General features: G+C 37.7%; 1 protein-coding gene across 1 annotated transcript; it reads left to right on the top strand.

Moving 5' to 3' along the window:
* The first annotated feature begins 6710 nt into the window (after positions 1-6710).
* LOC100893448 lies at positions 6711-13440 on the top strand. The gene is made up of 2 exons (XM_003727573.3): positions 6711-7887; positions 12365-13440. Exons 1-2 carry the CDS (start codon positions 7451-7453, stop codon positions 12807-12809), a joined length of 882 nt encoding a protein of 293 aa, XP_003727621.2. The 5' UTR covers positions 6711-7450; the 3' UTR covers positions 12810-13440.
* Positions 13441-18799: the final 5359 nt, after the last annotated feature.

The following is an 18799-nucleotide window of genomic DNA, read 5'->3' as shown; positions in this document are numbered from 1 at the left end:
AATATGCTGTGAAACGAAAGTAGCATCAAACATTTACACATTTAGTGTTATTAAATTTGTACAACGACCCAGGGACGTTGTTCAAAGCCAGGCGCGGATCCAGGGGGGGGGGGCCGAGCGTGCCTTGGCCCCCCCCCCCCCCCCGCAAAAAAAAAAAAAAAAAAGGAGAGAGAGAAAAGGAAAAGAAGGGAAAGAGGAGAGAAAGGGGAAAAAAGAAGAGGAAGAAGAAAAGAAAAGAGGGAAGTAGGAGATCGGGAAGGGGAGGACTTGCCTCCCCCTTCCCCCCCCCCCCCCCCCAATACAAAAATAAAAGAGAAGGAAGGAAAGGGAAAGAAAAAAGATAAAGAGGAGATAAAGGGAAGGACAAAATAGGAAGAAGAAAAGAAAAGAAGGGGGATATCAGTTGCAATTTTCCCGCCAACAAGTTGTGGATCGAGGGGGGGGGGGGCAAAAGACCGTAGCCTCCCCCCTCCCGTCCCCGCTAAAGAAGAGAGAAGGAAGGAAAAGGAAAAGAGGAGAGCTAAAAGGGAACAAAAAGAGGAAGAAAAAAAGAAAAGGGAGAAAAGAAGCGGAGATCAGTTGCGGTTAATCCCGCCAACAATGTGTGGAGCGGGTTGGGGACCAAAATGACCGTGCCCCTCCCCCCAGCAAACCTAAAAGAGAGATAAGGAAGGGAAGGGAAAGTGAAAGAGGAGAGAAAGGGAAAGGGAAAAAAAAGAGAAGGAAGAAAGGTAAGGGATATCAGTTGCAATTTTCCCGCCAACAAGGTGTAGATCGGAGGGGGGGGGGGGGGGCACTGGCATACTGATAGGGGAGGGGGGGGGGGGGTTGGAGAAATATTATTTAAACGTGGTTTATTTATAATTCCATAACGGTGGTTAACAGATAATGCTGAAATGAGATAATTTTCCTCACTTGATGCGTTTGTTGGAAAATGACAAATTCCTAAATTTACAGCCAGGCGAGAAAATGCTTCTTGAGATGCCTACATATCAGGGCGCGCGGAACGGCGGGGATCGGGATCCTCGAGCCCCTCCCCCACACTTTCTTTGAAAAAGTATATTAAAGAGAAATAGAAAGGAAAAGGGGGCGAGAAAGAAAAAATAGTTAACTGCCAGTGTCACATTATAATGGGGTATCAAAATATGCTTATCTGACCATGATTAAAATTAATGCCTAAAATCCTAAGGGCTCTGCCCCCTGGATTCCACCTAGGGCCCTAAGGCGGGCCCTTAGATGCTCATATGACGGTCATTTAATGCCTAAAACCCCTGATTTCTGGGGGCTCTGCCCCCTGGACCCCACGCCAAATAGTGTCCTGCTAGTGTCACAAATAATAAGGTATCAAAAATGCTCATCTGACCGTAATTAAACACCTAAAACCCCTGAGCTTCTGGGGGATCTGCCCCCTGGACCCAACCAAGAGCCCTTAGGCGGGCCCCTCGATACTCATCTGACCGTAATTGAGTGCCTAAAACCCTTGAGACTCCGGGGCTCCGCCCCCTAAACCCCAAGCCAATTAGTGACCTGCCATTGTAACAATTAGGTATCAAAAATGCTCATCTGACCGTAATTAAACGCCTAAAACCCCTGAGCTTCCGGGGCGGACAAGGTATCAACATATGTTCATCTGACAGCAGGCGCGTAGCCAGGGGGCGGTGGGGTGGTCCCCCCCCAATAAACCCCGGCCAAAAAAGAGAGGAGTGCAAAGGAAGAGAACGTAGGAAGAAAAGGGAATAGACAAAGAACATATTTGAAATTCAGACAAGGATTAAGAGTCGAGAACGGTACAACGAATCGTCTTTTTTCTCTAATGAATTAATGAAACGACAAAGCTTCCGCGCTACGCGCGCGGGGGGGAGGGCAGGGGGAACTTAATTCAGACGAGAATAATTTTCGGGAACGGTACAACGAATCGTCTTCTTTCTGTAATAATTTAATGAAACGTCGAAGCTTCCGCGCTTCGCGCGGAGGGGGGGGAGGGGGGAATTGATTTAGACAAGGATTAAGAGTCGAGATCGGTACAACTAATCTTCCTCTTTCTCTAATGATTTAATGAAAAGTAAAAGCTTCCGCGCTTCGCGCGGGTGGGGAAACTAAATTATTTTCGAGAGCGGAACAACGAATCGTCTTCATTCTCTAAAAATTTAATGAAACGTCGAAGCGGGGGGAAATCTGAATTTAGACAGGATAGAAAGGCTTAAGAGTCGAGAACGGTACAACGAATCGTCTTCTTTCTTTAATGATTTAATGAAACGTAAAAGCTTCCGCGCTTCGCGTGGGAGGGGGGAAACTGAATTTAGACAAGGATTAAAAGTCATAACGGTACAACGAATCGTCTTATTTCGCTAATGATTTAATTAAACGTAAAAGCTGTATTCAGACGAAGATTATTTTCGAGAACGGTACAACGAATCGTCTTCTTTCTCTAATGATTTAATGAAACGTACAAGCTTCCGCGCTTTGCGCGGGAGGGAGGAGGGGAAAACTGAATTTAGATGAGGATTAAGAGTCGAGAACGGTGCAACGAATCGTCTTCTTTCTCTAATGATTAAATGAAACGTAAAAGCTTCCGAGCTTTGCGCTGGAGAGGGGGATGAATTAAGACGAGGATTAAAGATAAACTCCAGTACTGGTAAAAAAAAAAAAATTAATTCTCACAGAATCAAACGAAACTTACACTGAATGTTCAAGATTACAAATAAATGACATGTGCCAAACAATTTTGGCAAGAAAATGTATACTGGCTGAGTAATGAGCATAGAAAGACAAGGAAACCAAGGTAGTACCATCCCCGACACCATGTGTGTTGTCCCATATATAGCTTTCTATGTGAGTGTTTGTTACTTTACTAAGACTCGGTCAAATTTATTATGATTTTGATGACTCCAGAACCTTGCAGTGCACATCAATACTTACATGCTACATGATCAACTGTTTCTGACCCTTTCACACCTTTTCTTTCACAATGCAATCGCATTACCAGTACTAAAGTTTATCTTTAAGAGTAAAAAACTGTACAACGAATCGTCTTCTTTTTCTAATGATTTAATGAAACGTAAAAGCTTCCGCGCTTCGCGCGGGAGGGGAAAAACTATTTCCAGACGAGTAGGCACGTACGGAAGAGGGGGGGGGGGGAGGGGGTTAGGGGGTTGACCCTACCCCCTTCGGTTTTTTAAGTGCGTATTTTTGAGCAACCCCCCCCCCCCCTTTTCTGTGATTTTTTTTTTTTTTTTTTTTTTTTAAATAAAAAAAATATGCCAATGGCTGACCTAAAAAAGGTGACCTCACCCCCCCCCCAACGGAACAAAATGTCAAATTTTCAAATTTCGAGACCCCCCCCCCCCCCCCCCAAAAAAAGGGTCCTCTTTCCCCCCCCCCCCCGCTTATTTATTATTTAGCGGCTGGCTGAGTCGTTACGATTTTTTTTCGGACCCCCCCCCCCCCCAAAAAAAAAGTGTGCCCCCCTCCCCCCCCCCCCCCCCCCCCCCCCCCCTAAGAAATCCTGGATCCGCGCCTGTTCAAAGCCGCTTTGGTTGGATCCATTATCCGTCAAAGAGGGAGACAATTAAAGTGGTAAGAATTCCCCAGTTGGATTGAAACCCATCATGCATGAATAATTAATTCCGTTTCCTTCGTAATTCGCTTCCACACCTTGTCCAGATTCAGTCCGTTCGTTCTTTTTATCCCCCATACACAGCGCGGTCTCTCCAGTGATCGCGCAATCCCCAAATTTTCGTCCACACGAACCAGGACCCAGATTTAGAGGAATGGCTAGGTCTACTTTCAACGTTGAGGGTGTGTTATTTTATCAGCTGATTGGGTGCGCTAAACGAAAACGGTACAGAGGCTGGACTATTCCACACCCTGCCTCTAAATTCGTCCCGTATCACTTAGGTTTCTCGAGCATGAATTTTAATAGCAAGTGAATTAAATTTATTAGCGTAATTTTTTTGTAAGAATCGTAAGAATTTTGTATTTTTAACACTTTGGGAGAAAAAAATACAACTAATCTGACAAGAGCTTATAGCTGTAAAACATGGTTAGTAACGATTCAACAAGATTATTCAATATTATGCCTCATTTCTTTGGCTAGTGATAATTCATTGAACAGTCGAATCGTATCAGAACAATACTATTACCCTAGATTGATACTCCCGTAGTTATAAATCCCGGACAATTATTAAATCATTTAGAGAGCTACCGAAAAGTGATTATAGCCTAATTAATACTACCCTCTACATTTGCCACACTCCACCCAGGTGAAGTAAATGGGTACCTGGTAGGAATTTATTCCTTGAAATGCAGCGCGCGTAACAGCTGCACTGCTAAAGCCAGGGTAATTATGCTGCATTAATGTAGAGCGCTTAGAGACTTCTGACAAAGTAAGTGTTAGGCGCTACATAAGCACTGTAATTATTATTATTATTATTATTACTAAGGGCTAGATGTTTAGGGTTATTGGCCGAGTTAAATTATTAATAATAATATATACCCATTCATATAGCGCAGATACTATGATAAAACTCTACTGCGCTTAAAGTGACTCGGTAATATTGTTGAAGGTTGATAAAACAAAAACTGCCTAATTTTTGTGCAATGCCACCTACGACATTTTTACGGGCTACGGGCTTACGATTTTTTTCAAATTTGTTTAACTTCTCGCGAAACAAAATCGTAAGGGCTGCGGAGCCCGTGAATCCGTACGAAAATCTCACGGTCGCCTCCTGTCTCCGCACAGAGGCCGCATGGAAAAGGGGATACAGGCAGGATACGGGCTCCGTAGACTAATCGCAGGCCAAATGTAATCCACTAAACCTTGGTGGAGAGATCTATGAATCGCCAAAGGACATTAATGCCTCGACGGGATTCGAACCGCGAACCATGTGATCCACAGTCCGGTGACGTATCTACTAGACCAAGTCCTCTATTGTCCGGAGATGGCGGTCTAGCAAATAAAAGGGCAGTTTTTACTGTTATCCAATAAAGTTTTCGGTTAACCATTCAGTAATATATTGGTTATCTAATCATAATGTTATATGATGGTAGAGAGAGAGAGAGAGAGAAGGGACCGAAGTCCAATGATAAGGAGAGGTCGTACTAAACTAAACACAGTTAGCAAACATGGGGTCGGTTTCACGTGTAGGTTCAGAACCATAATAGATCCAATTTTCGATGACTGCTTTACTTGGAGTAGTACTATAAAGAAACAAGTCATAGAGTCATATATGCTTGCGTGTCACCTCATTATTAATTTTTCAAAACAGTAATTATTGTGAAGAAGTTCTTTTTGAATACATTGCCTAACAGTAAACATACATTATTATTATTATTATTATTATTATTATTATTATTGATTTTTTTCTTGGGGGGAGGGAGCTCACAAAGCAACACATTTTGCATAAATTATAATCCTTCTTGCTTAAAGAAGACCAGTGTATCACTTTACCCATTCCTTTTTGTAAAGGTATGTAAAACATAAGCATTATCTTTGTATATGCATTAATAACGAGGGTCAAAAGGAACCTCAAAATTCCTTTTACTTTTTAAAATGTAAATGTATGGATATATATATATATATCTTCAATATAGAGTAACAGAGAGAGGGAGAGACCGTGGTTAATAATCATTTCCTAGCTTCATTGTAGCTTAATTACAGCATTGTGAGACTCTCGTCTTTTCTGAACTTGAGATTTAAAAAAAAAACCTGCTGAAGGTTTTATTAGGGGTTAAGCTGAATTACACAATACTGGACATTGTTTTGTTAAGCCCATCGAGCACTACACGATACAATTGTGGGGAGAATTTACAGCATTTTATATAAAAATTCAGACACGTACAATTTTATCTGATTTGTCATGTGATTAATAAAATATCAAATTTAGGGGATTTCAAGTTTCCTGGAAGGAGAAAAAGCTAAATCGGACCAGAATCACGATTGTCTACGATGTGAAGCCGATTCGGCTCTCATTCTGACAAAAAGAGTTAAAGATAAACTTGAGTTCTGGTAATGCGATTGCATTGTGAAAGAAAAGGTGTGGAATGGATCAGAAAAGTTGATCATATAGCATGTAAGTAATGGTGTGTAATGCAAGGTTCTGGAGTCTTCAAAATCATCATAAATTTGGCAGAGTCTTGGTACAGTAACAATCACTTACACAGAAAGATGTATATGGGACAACACACATGGTGTCGGGGCTAGTACTACCCTGATTTCCTTATCTTTCTATGCTCATTACTCAGCCAGTATACATTTTCTTCCAAAATTGTTTGGCACATGACATTTATTTGTAACCTTGAACATTCAATGTAAGTTTCGTTAGATTCTGTGAGAATTCATTTTCTTTTTTTACCAGAACTCAAGTACATCTTTAAGTACGCTAAAATTCTGTATCATTCTTTAGAACATTACTGAAATCAGGAGGATAGTGGTTGCCTAAATTTCAATATCTTAATGCAACCGCCCTTTCTATGAAAATCGGATCGCAGGAGGAACATGAAGTGTGAACCAGGCTTAACGAAACTTGTCATGGTATAGATTTCTGATAAATGCATTTCATATATGATATCATAAACTGGCCTTGATAAACCTGGAAGAAATGAAGAAGACTTCCTGATCTAAATATAAACCGAACCGTAACCGAATACGAGGAAACGGGGTCGGTTGCAAAGTCAACATGGAGACAACAATATGTTATCACTATATGTAAGATGAGAAGGAATGGGCAAGTCTCCTGAATTTTCTCCATTTCATAAGCTTCAAATCTAATAGACCGATTGGTGTATTGTGATGTGGTTCATCACATCTCATGTACTGACCTAGGATTAATAAGTCAACTGATTACTTCTAGAAGATGCGTTTTACCAAGAACAGTCACGGACGGAGTCTCTGCTGCACATTGATTTGACGATTGGATAGACCTCTGTGATTTTCTTAGTCGTTGTGTAAAGATCATGGATACATTGTCAGGTGCTCTCTGGTCGTGCTGGTTGTCATTGTTCTCGATGTGGGGCAGATAATGAATGTCAACTTGTCAAGGATACTTGGGTTGTTGTAGGCTCTCTATTTCACTAATAGTACAACAGACATATTGGAAGGGATACATCATCATCTCATCACTGAGCACTATCAAATCCTTTGGATTTTACAAGATGGACCATAAGAGAGAAAACCAACTTATAACTGAATAGACTCACTGGCCTGCTGTGTCGCCACGATTGAGAAGAATTGGTTAAACAATATGGATTGATAAAGTGGGTATCCTAATAAATATTGTACATGTATATCCGGAACTATGCATATCGCACAATGACAGAATAAAGCTCAATTTATTTACACATTATCCAAAATGGATCCCATGCATATTCGCAGCACGATCTGTTAGAGTAGTATCCTCTCTCCATTCTACATCTAATTCGAGGGAAAGAATATTCCAATCAAATCGGGATCATGCCTCTGCGTGATTCACGTACGATGCAAGGCATGTCCTACAGACAGTCCCCCGCAGAAACACTTAGTGGATGTCGTCATCTCCGCTGTAAAGCATTCCTGGTCACCGTCCTTGGCGTACTCCTGGTCGCATCTTTCCCCGCAACCTACTCCTCAGCCATGCTCATCGTCGGCGTATTTCTCATCCTCCTCGGCTCAGCTCTCGCTTTCATGTACTACGTCGCCAGGGATTTGGGAAAGGAAAACACGGCAGCTGGACAGGGCGTGAATCGTAGCTGGAACCGTATCCGTCGACAACGACTTCAACGACGTCGTCGTAGGAACTCAGCAACCAGGAGATCGGCTAATACTAATCCGACATCGGGAGAACATGATCATGAGGATACTGCTCCTCCGCCGGCATATGAGACTAGTATCAGTGTTGAAGAGCTTATGCGGTAAGTTTCTCACGTTTTCGCTTTCTATTTCCATGTCATTTAGGAATTAAACAAAAAATACGAATAGAAACTACAAGCTGCTGCAATAATTTTCATGATAAATTGACTATATCAGTATAAAGGTGAAACAGATTTTTACCTGGTTCAATCCCTGTCTTATAATCGTCACGAAACTAGTTCTAATACTATAAACAGATTACGAAGTTTTGTAGTTATTTTTTTTTCTTTCAACTTACTGAGTTTCTTTATTGGCATGACACCCTTACAAAGGATATCATTCCACTTCTTAATTCTAACTCCATCCAGGGACTTGGGATACTAACTAACAAGTCCCTGCTCCATCCATGACGACAGTGGCGACAATTCACCGATGTATTGCCGGATGCTGCTTGTATTGCAAATAAAAGAAACATAACGAAATAATTGTTCGAGATTGTTTGACCGCCATTTCCTAGGGGAATAACAAATTGTTTCTTTTCACAACAGTGATGATCACTCTCATAGTCATACCCTTGGGATGTTTCTGGACCTCTCCATGGCCTTTGACACAATCGACCATCAAATTCTATTATACAAACTTTCACACTATGGTATACGTGGAAGGGCCTTGGAGTGGTTCGAAAGCTACCTCAGGGGTAGGAATCAATACGTATCCATAAATGGAGCAGACTCAGCCTTTCAACAGTTAATTTGTGGAGTGCCACAAGAATCCCTTCTGGGGCCTCTTCTATTTATATTGTATATGAATGACTTTCAAAACTCATCCAATTTTTTGTCGTTTATATTATTTGCTGATGATTCTTCTGTGTTTTTCTCACACAAAAACCCCAATACACTACTTGAAACCGTAAATCTTGAAATGAAACTTGTTGAAGAGTGGATTTGTGCCAACAAACTTTCCTTGAACTTAAATAAAACTCAATGTATGCTCTTCAGCAACTCTATTTCGGGATTGCCTGGCAATTTTTACATCAAAGAAACAATCATAAATTTAGTTGATTCGTCAAAATGCCTTGGTTTTATCATTGACAATAAACTTTCTTGGAAAAAACAATACTTATATTTAAGTAAAACTCTATCAAGGAACATTGGAATAATCAATAAATTAAAAATGTCTTTTCCTAAATATATTTTGAAAAGTTTGTACTCGACGCTTATCTTGCCTTATCTTTACTATGGCATACTTGCATGGGGAAATCCGTTTAATTACCAGTTGGACAAATTATTGATACTTCAAAAACGCGTCATACGAATAATCTGCCACACTAATAGGTTAAGCCACACTAATAGTTTATTTTTAGAAAACAAAATATTGAAAGTTCATGACCTGTATAATTTCTTTTTAGGCTGTTTTATGTTTCGATTAAATTCTAACGAACCTCCTCATGCCATCACGTCGACATTCAAAAAGAATCAACAACTTCATAATGATCCAACCCGACAGTCTTCCTTTTTTCACTTACACAAACTGAGAACTTTACTAAAACAAAAAACTTTGATTTATACTGGTCCTGTGTACTGGAACTCCTTAGACATTTCGCTCAAACAGCTGCCAAGTTTAATTACTTTTAAATATCACTTGAAATTTAAACTTCTACTCCAGTATGAAAATGAGTAAGGTCATCATGATAGAGACCATCGCTATTATCAACACTTGTTGGCTGGCTGCACCACACTCCCGTTTTTGTGTTTTTGTGTTGTTTTTTTTTTTTTTATATATTATGTAACAAATGTATTATGTAAAGGGAACCTTAATTACAAGCATTATGCTTCCAAGGTTTCCTCCTCATTACTGCAGATAATTGTTAGCATCATATGTATTTAATGACTTGCCATTACATTGTTTTTATCACTGTTGTATCAATCGAATATTATGTACATGTTTTGTTACCTTGTATATGCCTTACTTTGTAAATTATTTTCATATGCAGTTAATGTGGAAATAAAACCTAAATAAAAAAAATATATATTCAAAACTATTCTAACGAAGATTTTGAAAGTGGGCTATCTGTTTTACATGTATGTTTCTTGTAACTTTACATTTTCCCCTTTCATATTTTAACAATGGTACTGTTAAAATATGTCGCAATTAACTTCTTAATGACTTTCGATTCAGAGTTTTTGTTAGTATGATATTCACTAACCACAAACTTATTATATGAAACTTAAATTAGGAGTTAGAAATAATAAAATGAAAGTAGATGATTACATTAACAATACGTCTTTGATGAGATTTCTTTTGTGCTGTGGATGTTAATGTACAATAATACAGGAAATGCCTAATGTAGCAGTCATTAATCTGCCACTTGTCAAAACTATTATAATGCATTTATTACCAGTGCAAGTATGTAACATAAAGTTAAGTAGTGTTTAATGCATTTATTCATTCATTATTAAGGTTATTATTGGTAATTCATCAAATATCTGTAGGGCCTACGACAGTAATGTAAGCCTATAATTTCATTCTTTTCCTTCTTAATGCCTTAATAATTCTCTTCATAAATATATTGCTGTATGCGTTTGATTGATTTATTACTCCTAAAGTAAAAAATAATATTATAAAGTTCATACACTGTAAGAGTTCTTAACAGACCGTAAAGCAAACATAAAGATGCCTGAGTGGTTTCCCGATTTCTTCACCTCCCCCCCCCCCCCCCAAAAAAAAAAACTCTTACGAGGCAGAAGTATAATAGGAATGCCAGTTTTGCTCTCGTAAACCCTCTTGTGTAATTGTTTATCTTTGTTTGTTATAACCTATTATCTTTAAAGATATAAAAGGGAAAAGAGTGCAATTATATTCATACTAAAATCTCTTTCAGATGAATTCATATTTACCCTTTAACTTTTGAGAGCCACAACCATTAAAGAAATGAAGAAGAAAAAACATCAAATAGTACACAGACCTCGTCTCACCCCACAGCTCAAATATTTGTGAACATCACCCAGCCTAGATTTAGAACTGTTTTCTTGTAAACTTGATTCGGTTTGCAGACCTCGGCTTCGATAATTCAATTTGAATTGATAATGTCACCGGCCACAAAACGCATTACATCTTTCCTCTTCTTCATATTTGATTCGTCTTTCATGAATCAGCGACGCGCACGTCCCAAATCTTATCATTTTTGCATCTTTTTTTCTTCTTCTCGGTTTGTTCTGCCAAATTGCCCACCTATAATTCCCTCCAATTTCTATTCATTGTAGTTCGAGTTTGATGACTTTTACAGGAGAGCATACACAGTCAAAGTGTTTCATTTTCCGAGAAACATTAATGTTTTTGCATGTTTCCATGGAGAGGTTTAACAAAACTATCGCTTGTTACAATCGAGGGCGGTGGAGGCGTGCCACCTATGAGCAACACATTGAGAAAAAAATGTCGAGAAAAATTTCGGACCGATAATGTGTTCTATATCCATTTTCCCCTCTTTTGAATTAATATTCAAGTCATGTCTCTTTTAAGTGTCAAGATATTTGTTGTAATAGTTTCTTTTCTAAGAGAATTTCATTCATTTTTACATTATTATTTTTTTGTTTTCATGGGTTTTTATTCATCTCTCTCATAAAGAAAAATTGTACATTATTTATAACATTGTATACAAAAAAACAAAATAATTTTAACATAGGTCTTAATAAATTTGCCAATGAACTTTTACATTTACAAACAAAAGTTACACATTTACAGATGAAAAATATTCACATAAACAAAATTATATTTTCACCAAAAAAAAATAAATAAAAAAATAACAACTATTTTCTCGACCAGTTTGATTATAAATCTCAAATTATTTCTTTTCCACAATATTCTGTTAACCTATATTCCTCTTCAATTTCCTTTAGAGACAAACAAAATTAAAGATATAAAAAGAGATAGAGCTAGAAAACACCTACTACCCCCGCCCCACACAACATTTAAACACATAACAAGTACAACAGTATACAAAACACACACCAACATAGAACAAACAAACAAACAAAAGTAAAAGAAAAAGAAAAGAAGAGAAAAAAGAAGAAGAAAACAAATATATAGACGAATTGGATTGCAGTATGTCGAATGATAATACGATTTTTGTTCATGCAGTTATCATTACCTCTCAATAGCTTCGACAAATTTGCAGATATGTTTTACTCCTTACTCTTGTTAAATTTTCATTTCGGAATTAACATCATTTCATTACTTCGTCTGTCAGTGCCATTGTACCACTGTGTATACCCCCGGTTCAAATTTAAAAGTATCGATGCAATACTGTATTTGTTTAACAATATGAATAATCATAACATCGATTCTAATACTCATAGAAAAGTGATTAACTGAAAACACTCAAGATGATGTCCTTTTAATAGCATGGTTATGATAAACGAAGTTGATCATAGGCTGTCAGTTTCCATTCGATTTGGGCATTGTACGGCAACATGCCTGAATGATATTGGCGTGATTACCAGGTTAGGCAATAATGTTTTCCTTTCACCTGTCTGTTTGCAGTTGCCCGGAACCCTCTGGTTGGACCTTTCTACCCTCCGATCCACCTCCAGTATACTTTCCACCAATCACAGCTCTCGACTCAAATCACTCTCACACGGCGACAGATGATCATCCCGAAACTGACCAATCACAATCAGCATTGCCCATCTATAGCATCAGTCGTGAGCTGAGTTACACACTACCGACGTACGAGCAAGCATTAGATGAAACTCATACTCATGGGGCTATGAATGAGAACGATGATGATAATGGTACACGCCTCTCTAACCAAGATACGGTTGTTGTTGAACTGGATGATGACCACGAGATAGACACAGTACAACCTACATTTTTAGTATGTGAAACAAGTGTGTCTAATTCTGACAGTATACAACAGTTACTTAATATCGGGTCTGCACAGGGTTACCGTGAAAGTGTTGATACTATAACCCAGGTCTTAATATAGCTTGAAATTATACATACATTTACACAATGTATATTCATGTATTATAAAAGGAAACTAATGTGACCTTTTTGTTATAGGGCCTAATCATTAAATTAGTAATGTGTGTTTGACTACCATGTGGAGCCGTATTTCGCAAGGGGAGCTGACGTCTTTCGCCTTCATTTTTTTAATTTCCAGCTTCGAATTTTGAGAGCGAGTAAAGCGACCGAGCTAAAAGAATTATTGTAAAGGCATTGTATCTCCATCAAAACGCCCAAGACAATTATTATACAAATACATATTAATATGTCATCTTGCTATACATCTGAGTGATAGGGATAATCGTCATTGGCAAGCGCAGACTGTCTTATAAAATGTCAATCAATATGGATGAATATATGGAGGAGGAAAGATTAGTAGATGAGGAACTGTAACTCAATAATGTCATTCGTACCAAAAGTATGAGATGGAATATGGCTACGTATATGCTTATTTGCATGTTAAATCGTAGAATTATATATAGGTCACATGTTTATACAAAAACGATGTTGAAAAGGAACTCTGTACAGAAAAATAGAGGAAACGGAGAAGGAAAATAAGAAGGAAATACCAGCCCTTTGGTTCTACTGAAACATACATGTACAACCCATACATGCCATGGTAGTTTGCAATTGAGGGGTGGGGGGGGGGGGGTGGGGGTAGTGAGCACAATTTTTTTTTTTTGGCCCTCGAAAATTAAAAAATTTGCCCCCCCCCCCCCTTGAGCGCCAGGGGGGGGGGGCCATCGCCCCATAAAGGTAAAAATCATGTCATTTTACGAGTTTTTTTTCGCAGGGGGGGGGGGCAGGTCCCCCCCCCGCCCCCCCCCCCTGGATCCGCCACTGTGTGACACTATGATTTATTCTTGATAAGTGATGTTCATATCTTCTCAGAACTTTATTGATCAATAGATAGATTCATAGTAACTGAACAATAAAGATGGTAGTGAGCACATTTTTTTTTTTTTGGCCCTCGAAAATTTAAGAATTTGCCCCCCCCTCCTGGCGCTAAAGGGGGGGGGGCAAAATAAAAATTCGCAAGGGGGGGGGCAGACCCCCCGCGCCCCCCCCCCCTGGATCCGCCACTGTGTGACACTATGATTTATTTTTGATAAGTGATGTTCATATCTTCTCAGAACTTTATTGATCAATAGATAGATTCATAGTAACTGAACAATAAAGATGGAAGAAAAAATAATCCAAATTATTGGCAACCGTGTTTCATCATTAATATATTGAACTATGCGTATACAACTTTAATTTATTATATTCCTCAGATATAGATGTGTTGTATGGTAGCTAAGTACTTAAAATCGATCGCTTAAAGGTAGTATGTCCCATTTGTGTCGGAAAATAATGACCGTTAGTTGTCTTAACGAATTCAGCGAGCGCAGACCATAATTGTACCAAATGGTGGTACATTTTGTGCTGCGCAAAGAATCAATCGGCTTAATTAATTTGGCAGTCACAAGAAGTGGGTTATTGATGTAGAAAAATGTCCATGTACCTACAGCTCATTTTATGTATGTTATTACCAAAGAAAAAAAGTAGTTAGTCAGTCACTCAATGTAGTGTCTGACAGTGGAGTCTAGAAGGCAAACGGGATTCCTTGCATAATTTGAATACTAGGGCACTTCTAACGTTAAAATTTCACAGATAGGACATACGTGACATTTTTACACTTCCTGCAAAGTTCTACAGAACTTGATGTTGGCTGCAAAAGGGATACACTACCTTTAAGAATAATCATGTGTGATACCAAAATCAATATTAATTATGATGACATGGTCTCCTATTTAATGTCTATTTCTGTACTTATATGACACAATTCCAACAAAGTATTTAAAACATTCAGGATTCAATTGATAATGCGCACCTTTATTTTGATATTTTTATTCAATGATAAATCGATACAAATATGACATGTTACTCAAGTATATTGGTACCTCGATGATGATATAAAAGAACCCTGATGTACTCTAAAATAAAATAAAATACCATATATATATAACGATTGTGCAATAAAATGTAATTTGTACACACATTCATCAATGTATAACAACTCTTGTACACAAACAAAGATATCTATTGGTACAATACTGAATATGATGTTGATAAGGTCCTATATTTTAACTATTGATAACCATCAAAGATTGCTGTCAAATATTTCAGCCTTTATCTGTTAACCTCCTCGAAAGGTAGAATGGATTTTCACGGGTATTGTGCAAGTATAGAGATTATAGGAGCCATATAGTACAGTGAATCAGCACAATAGAGCCTACTTCAAATCGCCAGGCCGAGGGCATTGCTAAAGTCAATGACAAAGGCCAGGAATAGATATGTAGCTCTGTCATTATCTAGATAATACTGAGCTCATGCTTCTGTTGCTTTTGGGAAGGGGGAGGGGGAGGGGGAGGGGGAGGGGGAGGGGAGTGGAGGGGGAGTGGGAGGGGACGGGGAGGGGGTAATTCAAAGTCGTACATGGGATGGGGGCATTTTATTTTGGCATGTAGCGTAACTGACGTTTAATAGGGTAAAGCACGTTTGAATCTTAAAGGACCATCGGTACATAATTCGTCCTTGTTTTCACGAAGTGACGGTAGTGAGGAAAATCGTAACGCAAAGTGAATGCAATTTTTTTTCACTACCGTCACTTCGTGAAAACAGCGACGAATTATGTGATGTATGCCACAATGAAGCAATAAAATATAATTACTATTGATGTAATTCTTCAACATTTCATTATAAACAATACATGTGTTACGTACATTTGGGTTAATGGGTTTAATTTGAAGGTATATATACATGTAGGTATGTTCTTGAGCCAGAGATGAGAGATGTTGCATAATGATAATTTTATTTCAAATATATTATTTTATACTAGTAAATGAATATGCTAATTATGTGCGCACGCAGTATTGGTCGCCATTTTCAAGGAGCGGTCAATGAACACGACAGTAACAATGCCAGTAGTAAACTTTTTAAATTTAAGTGATCGTTTGTTTGATTGTCGAGTGGAGACCGATCACCTATATCAACTTAGAACCTTGTTGTCATAACTGTAGGTAAACATATGTACCCCTTCATATACACCCCTTTGCACACATCACACACAAAAACGATGTGATAGGAATACCTTGTCTCAGCTGTAATAACATGCATATGATAAACCACCTCGTACGCCCCCTAACTCATCAAATGTTATAAAGATTAAATATTTACCTTTTTTCACAAATTAATATTCTATATTGAAAGACCGTATGTGAAAGACAACATCATCTAACATAGTATAGAGTACAGCAATTACCACAAGCAGCATATCAAACATTAACTAGGCCTGTTGGTTTCCTTATGTATGTTCATTTACATTACATCTATCTTACTATACAACAATGACTACAAACAAACTGAACAAAACAGTATAATAAGAAATTTTGGGAACATAAATGAAACGCCCTCAGTGTCTGGGAGTGATACATAGAGACTTAAAGAATAAATATAAAAATAACAAGATACAAGTGTGATAAAACTGTGATAAACAATGCAATCAAATGCTGCTTTGTTTTTAACAAATACGTTGAATACAAAAATATAATTATATATAAAGAAGCAGTTACAACAATGAAATAAATTGCATAGTGTAAACAGAATAAACATCCTCTTCAAAGTAAAACAATATATGACAACTTTGACAACTATCAAAGTATAAGATCAATATACATTTTAAATTATTTGTTAATCAGAGTTTGTGGACACCCTAAATGTTGGGAAAGTCTATTAGGTGACAAATGAACTTAAACAATATTTTAGGTAACTCATGTGACCAACTTCTTCACAAACAGAAACTACGTTCTAATATAATTTAGAACTGGCAAAACATTTGTGTGCGTGATTTACATAATTATATACGGTATATATCATCCCAAGCGACTATTCGCACATTTTATATACTAATATTTCATTGTGCTTCTAATAAAATTTGTTTTTATACAATACCGTACCCCAGATAATAAAAATGAGAAATATACAATGGAGTATTTTTTACATACGCACAGCATATTTTGATACTTTTTTTTAAACATTAACATAGTTAAATACATTATTAACATAGGCGTACCCGTCAGGTTTACTAGCAATTCCAACGTGGGTTGGAGGGGGTTGTAGGGGGGGGGGGGGCTGCGAACGTCACGTTCCCGAACGTCAACTTTCCAATGTCAAATGACATTGATGCTACATTAATATTCTAACGAAGCGAGTGAGACATTTTGACTCTTTATCAACATTTACAATGTCATTTAGTTTAAACAATACACTTGATAGGATCGAACAATTACAGATAGATGAAATCATTGATAGAATATGAGGTGGCGATGTCGGAATACTGATAAATTCAAAATCCCTGGCCTGTGGCACCAGCCAGCCCCCACCCCCGCCACGTACGACTATATGTTTATCTACATGATCTTTTTTAAAGAAAAATGTTACATCATATTATGTAACTGAACACCACTTGTATAAATATCATTTATAATCACACAAGAATTGTGAATTCAATATATAAGAGTCTTTTGAAATGTGCAGGAAAAACTGACAAATCAGTAAATCAGTGATTATTATGATGTATGCAAAAGCAGTAGGTGGGTCAATAAGATTTGTAATGAGGAATACTTTCCTTAATGAATTGAAGGGGGAACAAAATTAATTTCCACCTCCACACACAAGTCATGATGTATTTCCAAAAAGACCCTATTGGTCTACAAAAACCTTCAGTAAATAAAAAATGCATACATAATATTATGGTTGAATAGATAAGGACTGAATAATAATTCACCAAGACAAGACAAATAGAAATGCTTGCATTCTGACCTTAGATTTTCTACAATGATTAAAAAAAATTGCAAACATGTTACATACTAGCGAACACCATTTAAGTTGTTATAATATCAATATCAATATCAATATCAATATCAATATCAATATCGGCAACAGATACGTTGTTGTTATCTTATTCTATAAAGTAACTGAGCATACTGAGATAGGCTGATTATCTATACAATTATATACATTGGTAGATTCATGCCTTTCACCCTTTTATTAAAGAGCAGCAGAACTAAGATCATTTTGGGTTTTGAAGAAAAAAACACCTACGTCTCCTCTCGCGTCCAGTTCCGAAAGCAGTGTTTATAATTTAAAAAAAACAACATAAACAGGTAGAGAAAATTTCGGGATTTTCAAAAAGTTTGCCCACCCCCTCCCTCTCTGGTAATCCTGGATCCCCTGCCTGATATTAATGTCCTAATGATCTAAAATATTCAAGTAGAAATAAAATAATAATATAAAAATTGCCAGTTTTTATATGAGTGACATTATCTCTCGGACAGACAGAAGAACAAAGATTAGAAATATACCAACATCCCATGAAAGTAATTTTGTAATGAAATATACTTAAGAACTGCAAGAATGATGTTCCGATACAGAAGTTCCCCTACGTCATAGAATAAAAACATATCACACGGCGTGGTTTTCGTTACAATATATCTTAAACTCTTTATATGAGAGTATATAAAAAATAATACCACGGTCAGCCGTCTATTTGTGATGTTTATTTCTACAGTTTAATGTCTTGTTCTCTGCCTTAATTCACTCTCTCTCTCTCTCTCTCTCTCTCTCTCTCTGTTTCTCCCCCCCTCTCTCTCTCTCTCTCTCTCTCTGTTTCACTCTCTATCACACAGATACTGGAACGTTTAAATGCTCTGCGAGAAATTCGCATTCATGAATTTATTTTATTTCGTTTCGTTGGGGAGGGGGGGGGGGGTAAGGTCAGCTTTATTGGGTCACCCACTATCAATTTAAAAAAAAAATTATTATTATTATTATTTTTAATCTAAAGGGGGGGGGGGTCCTCCAAAATACACACATAAAAATGTTAAAGGGGGGTTCAACCACCCCCCCCCCCCCCACCCCCGCTGCGTA

Source organism: Strongylocentrotus purpuratus, unplaced genomic scaffold (genome assembly GCF_000002235.5).
Source record: "Strongylocentrotus purpuratus isolate Spur 01 unplaced genomic scaffold, Spur_5.0 spur5_scaffold_14, whole genome shotgun sequence".
NCBI classification, from domain to species: Eukaryota; Metazoa; Echinodermata; class Echinoidea; order Camarodonta; family Strongylocentrotidae; genus Strongylocentrotus; species Strongylocentrotus purpuratus.
This window is presented reverse-complemented; position numbering and strand designations above follow the sequence as displayed.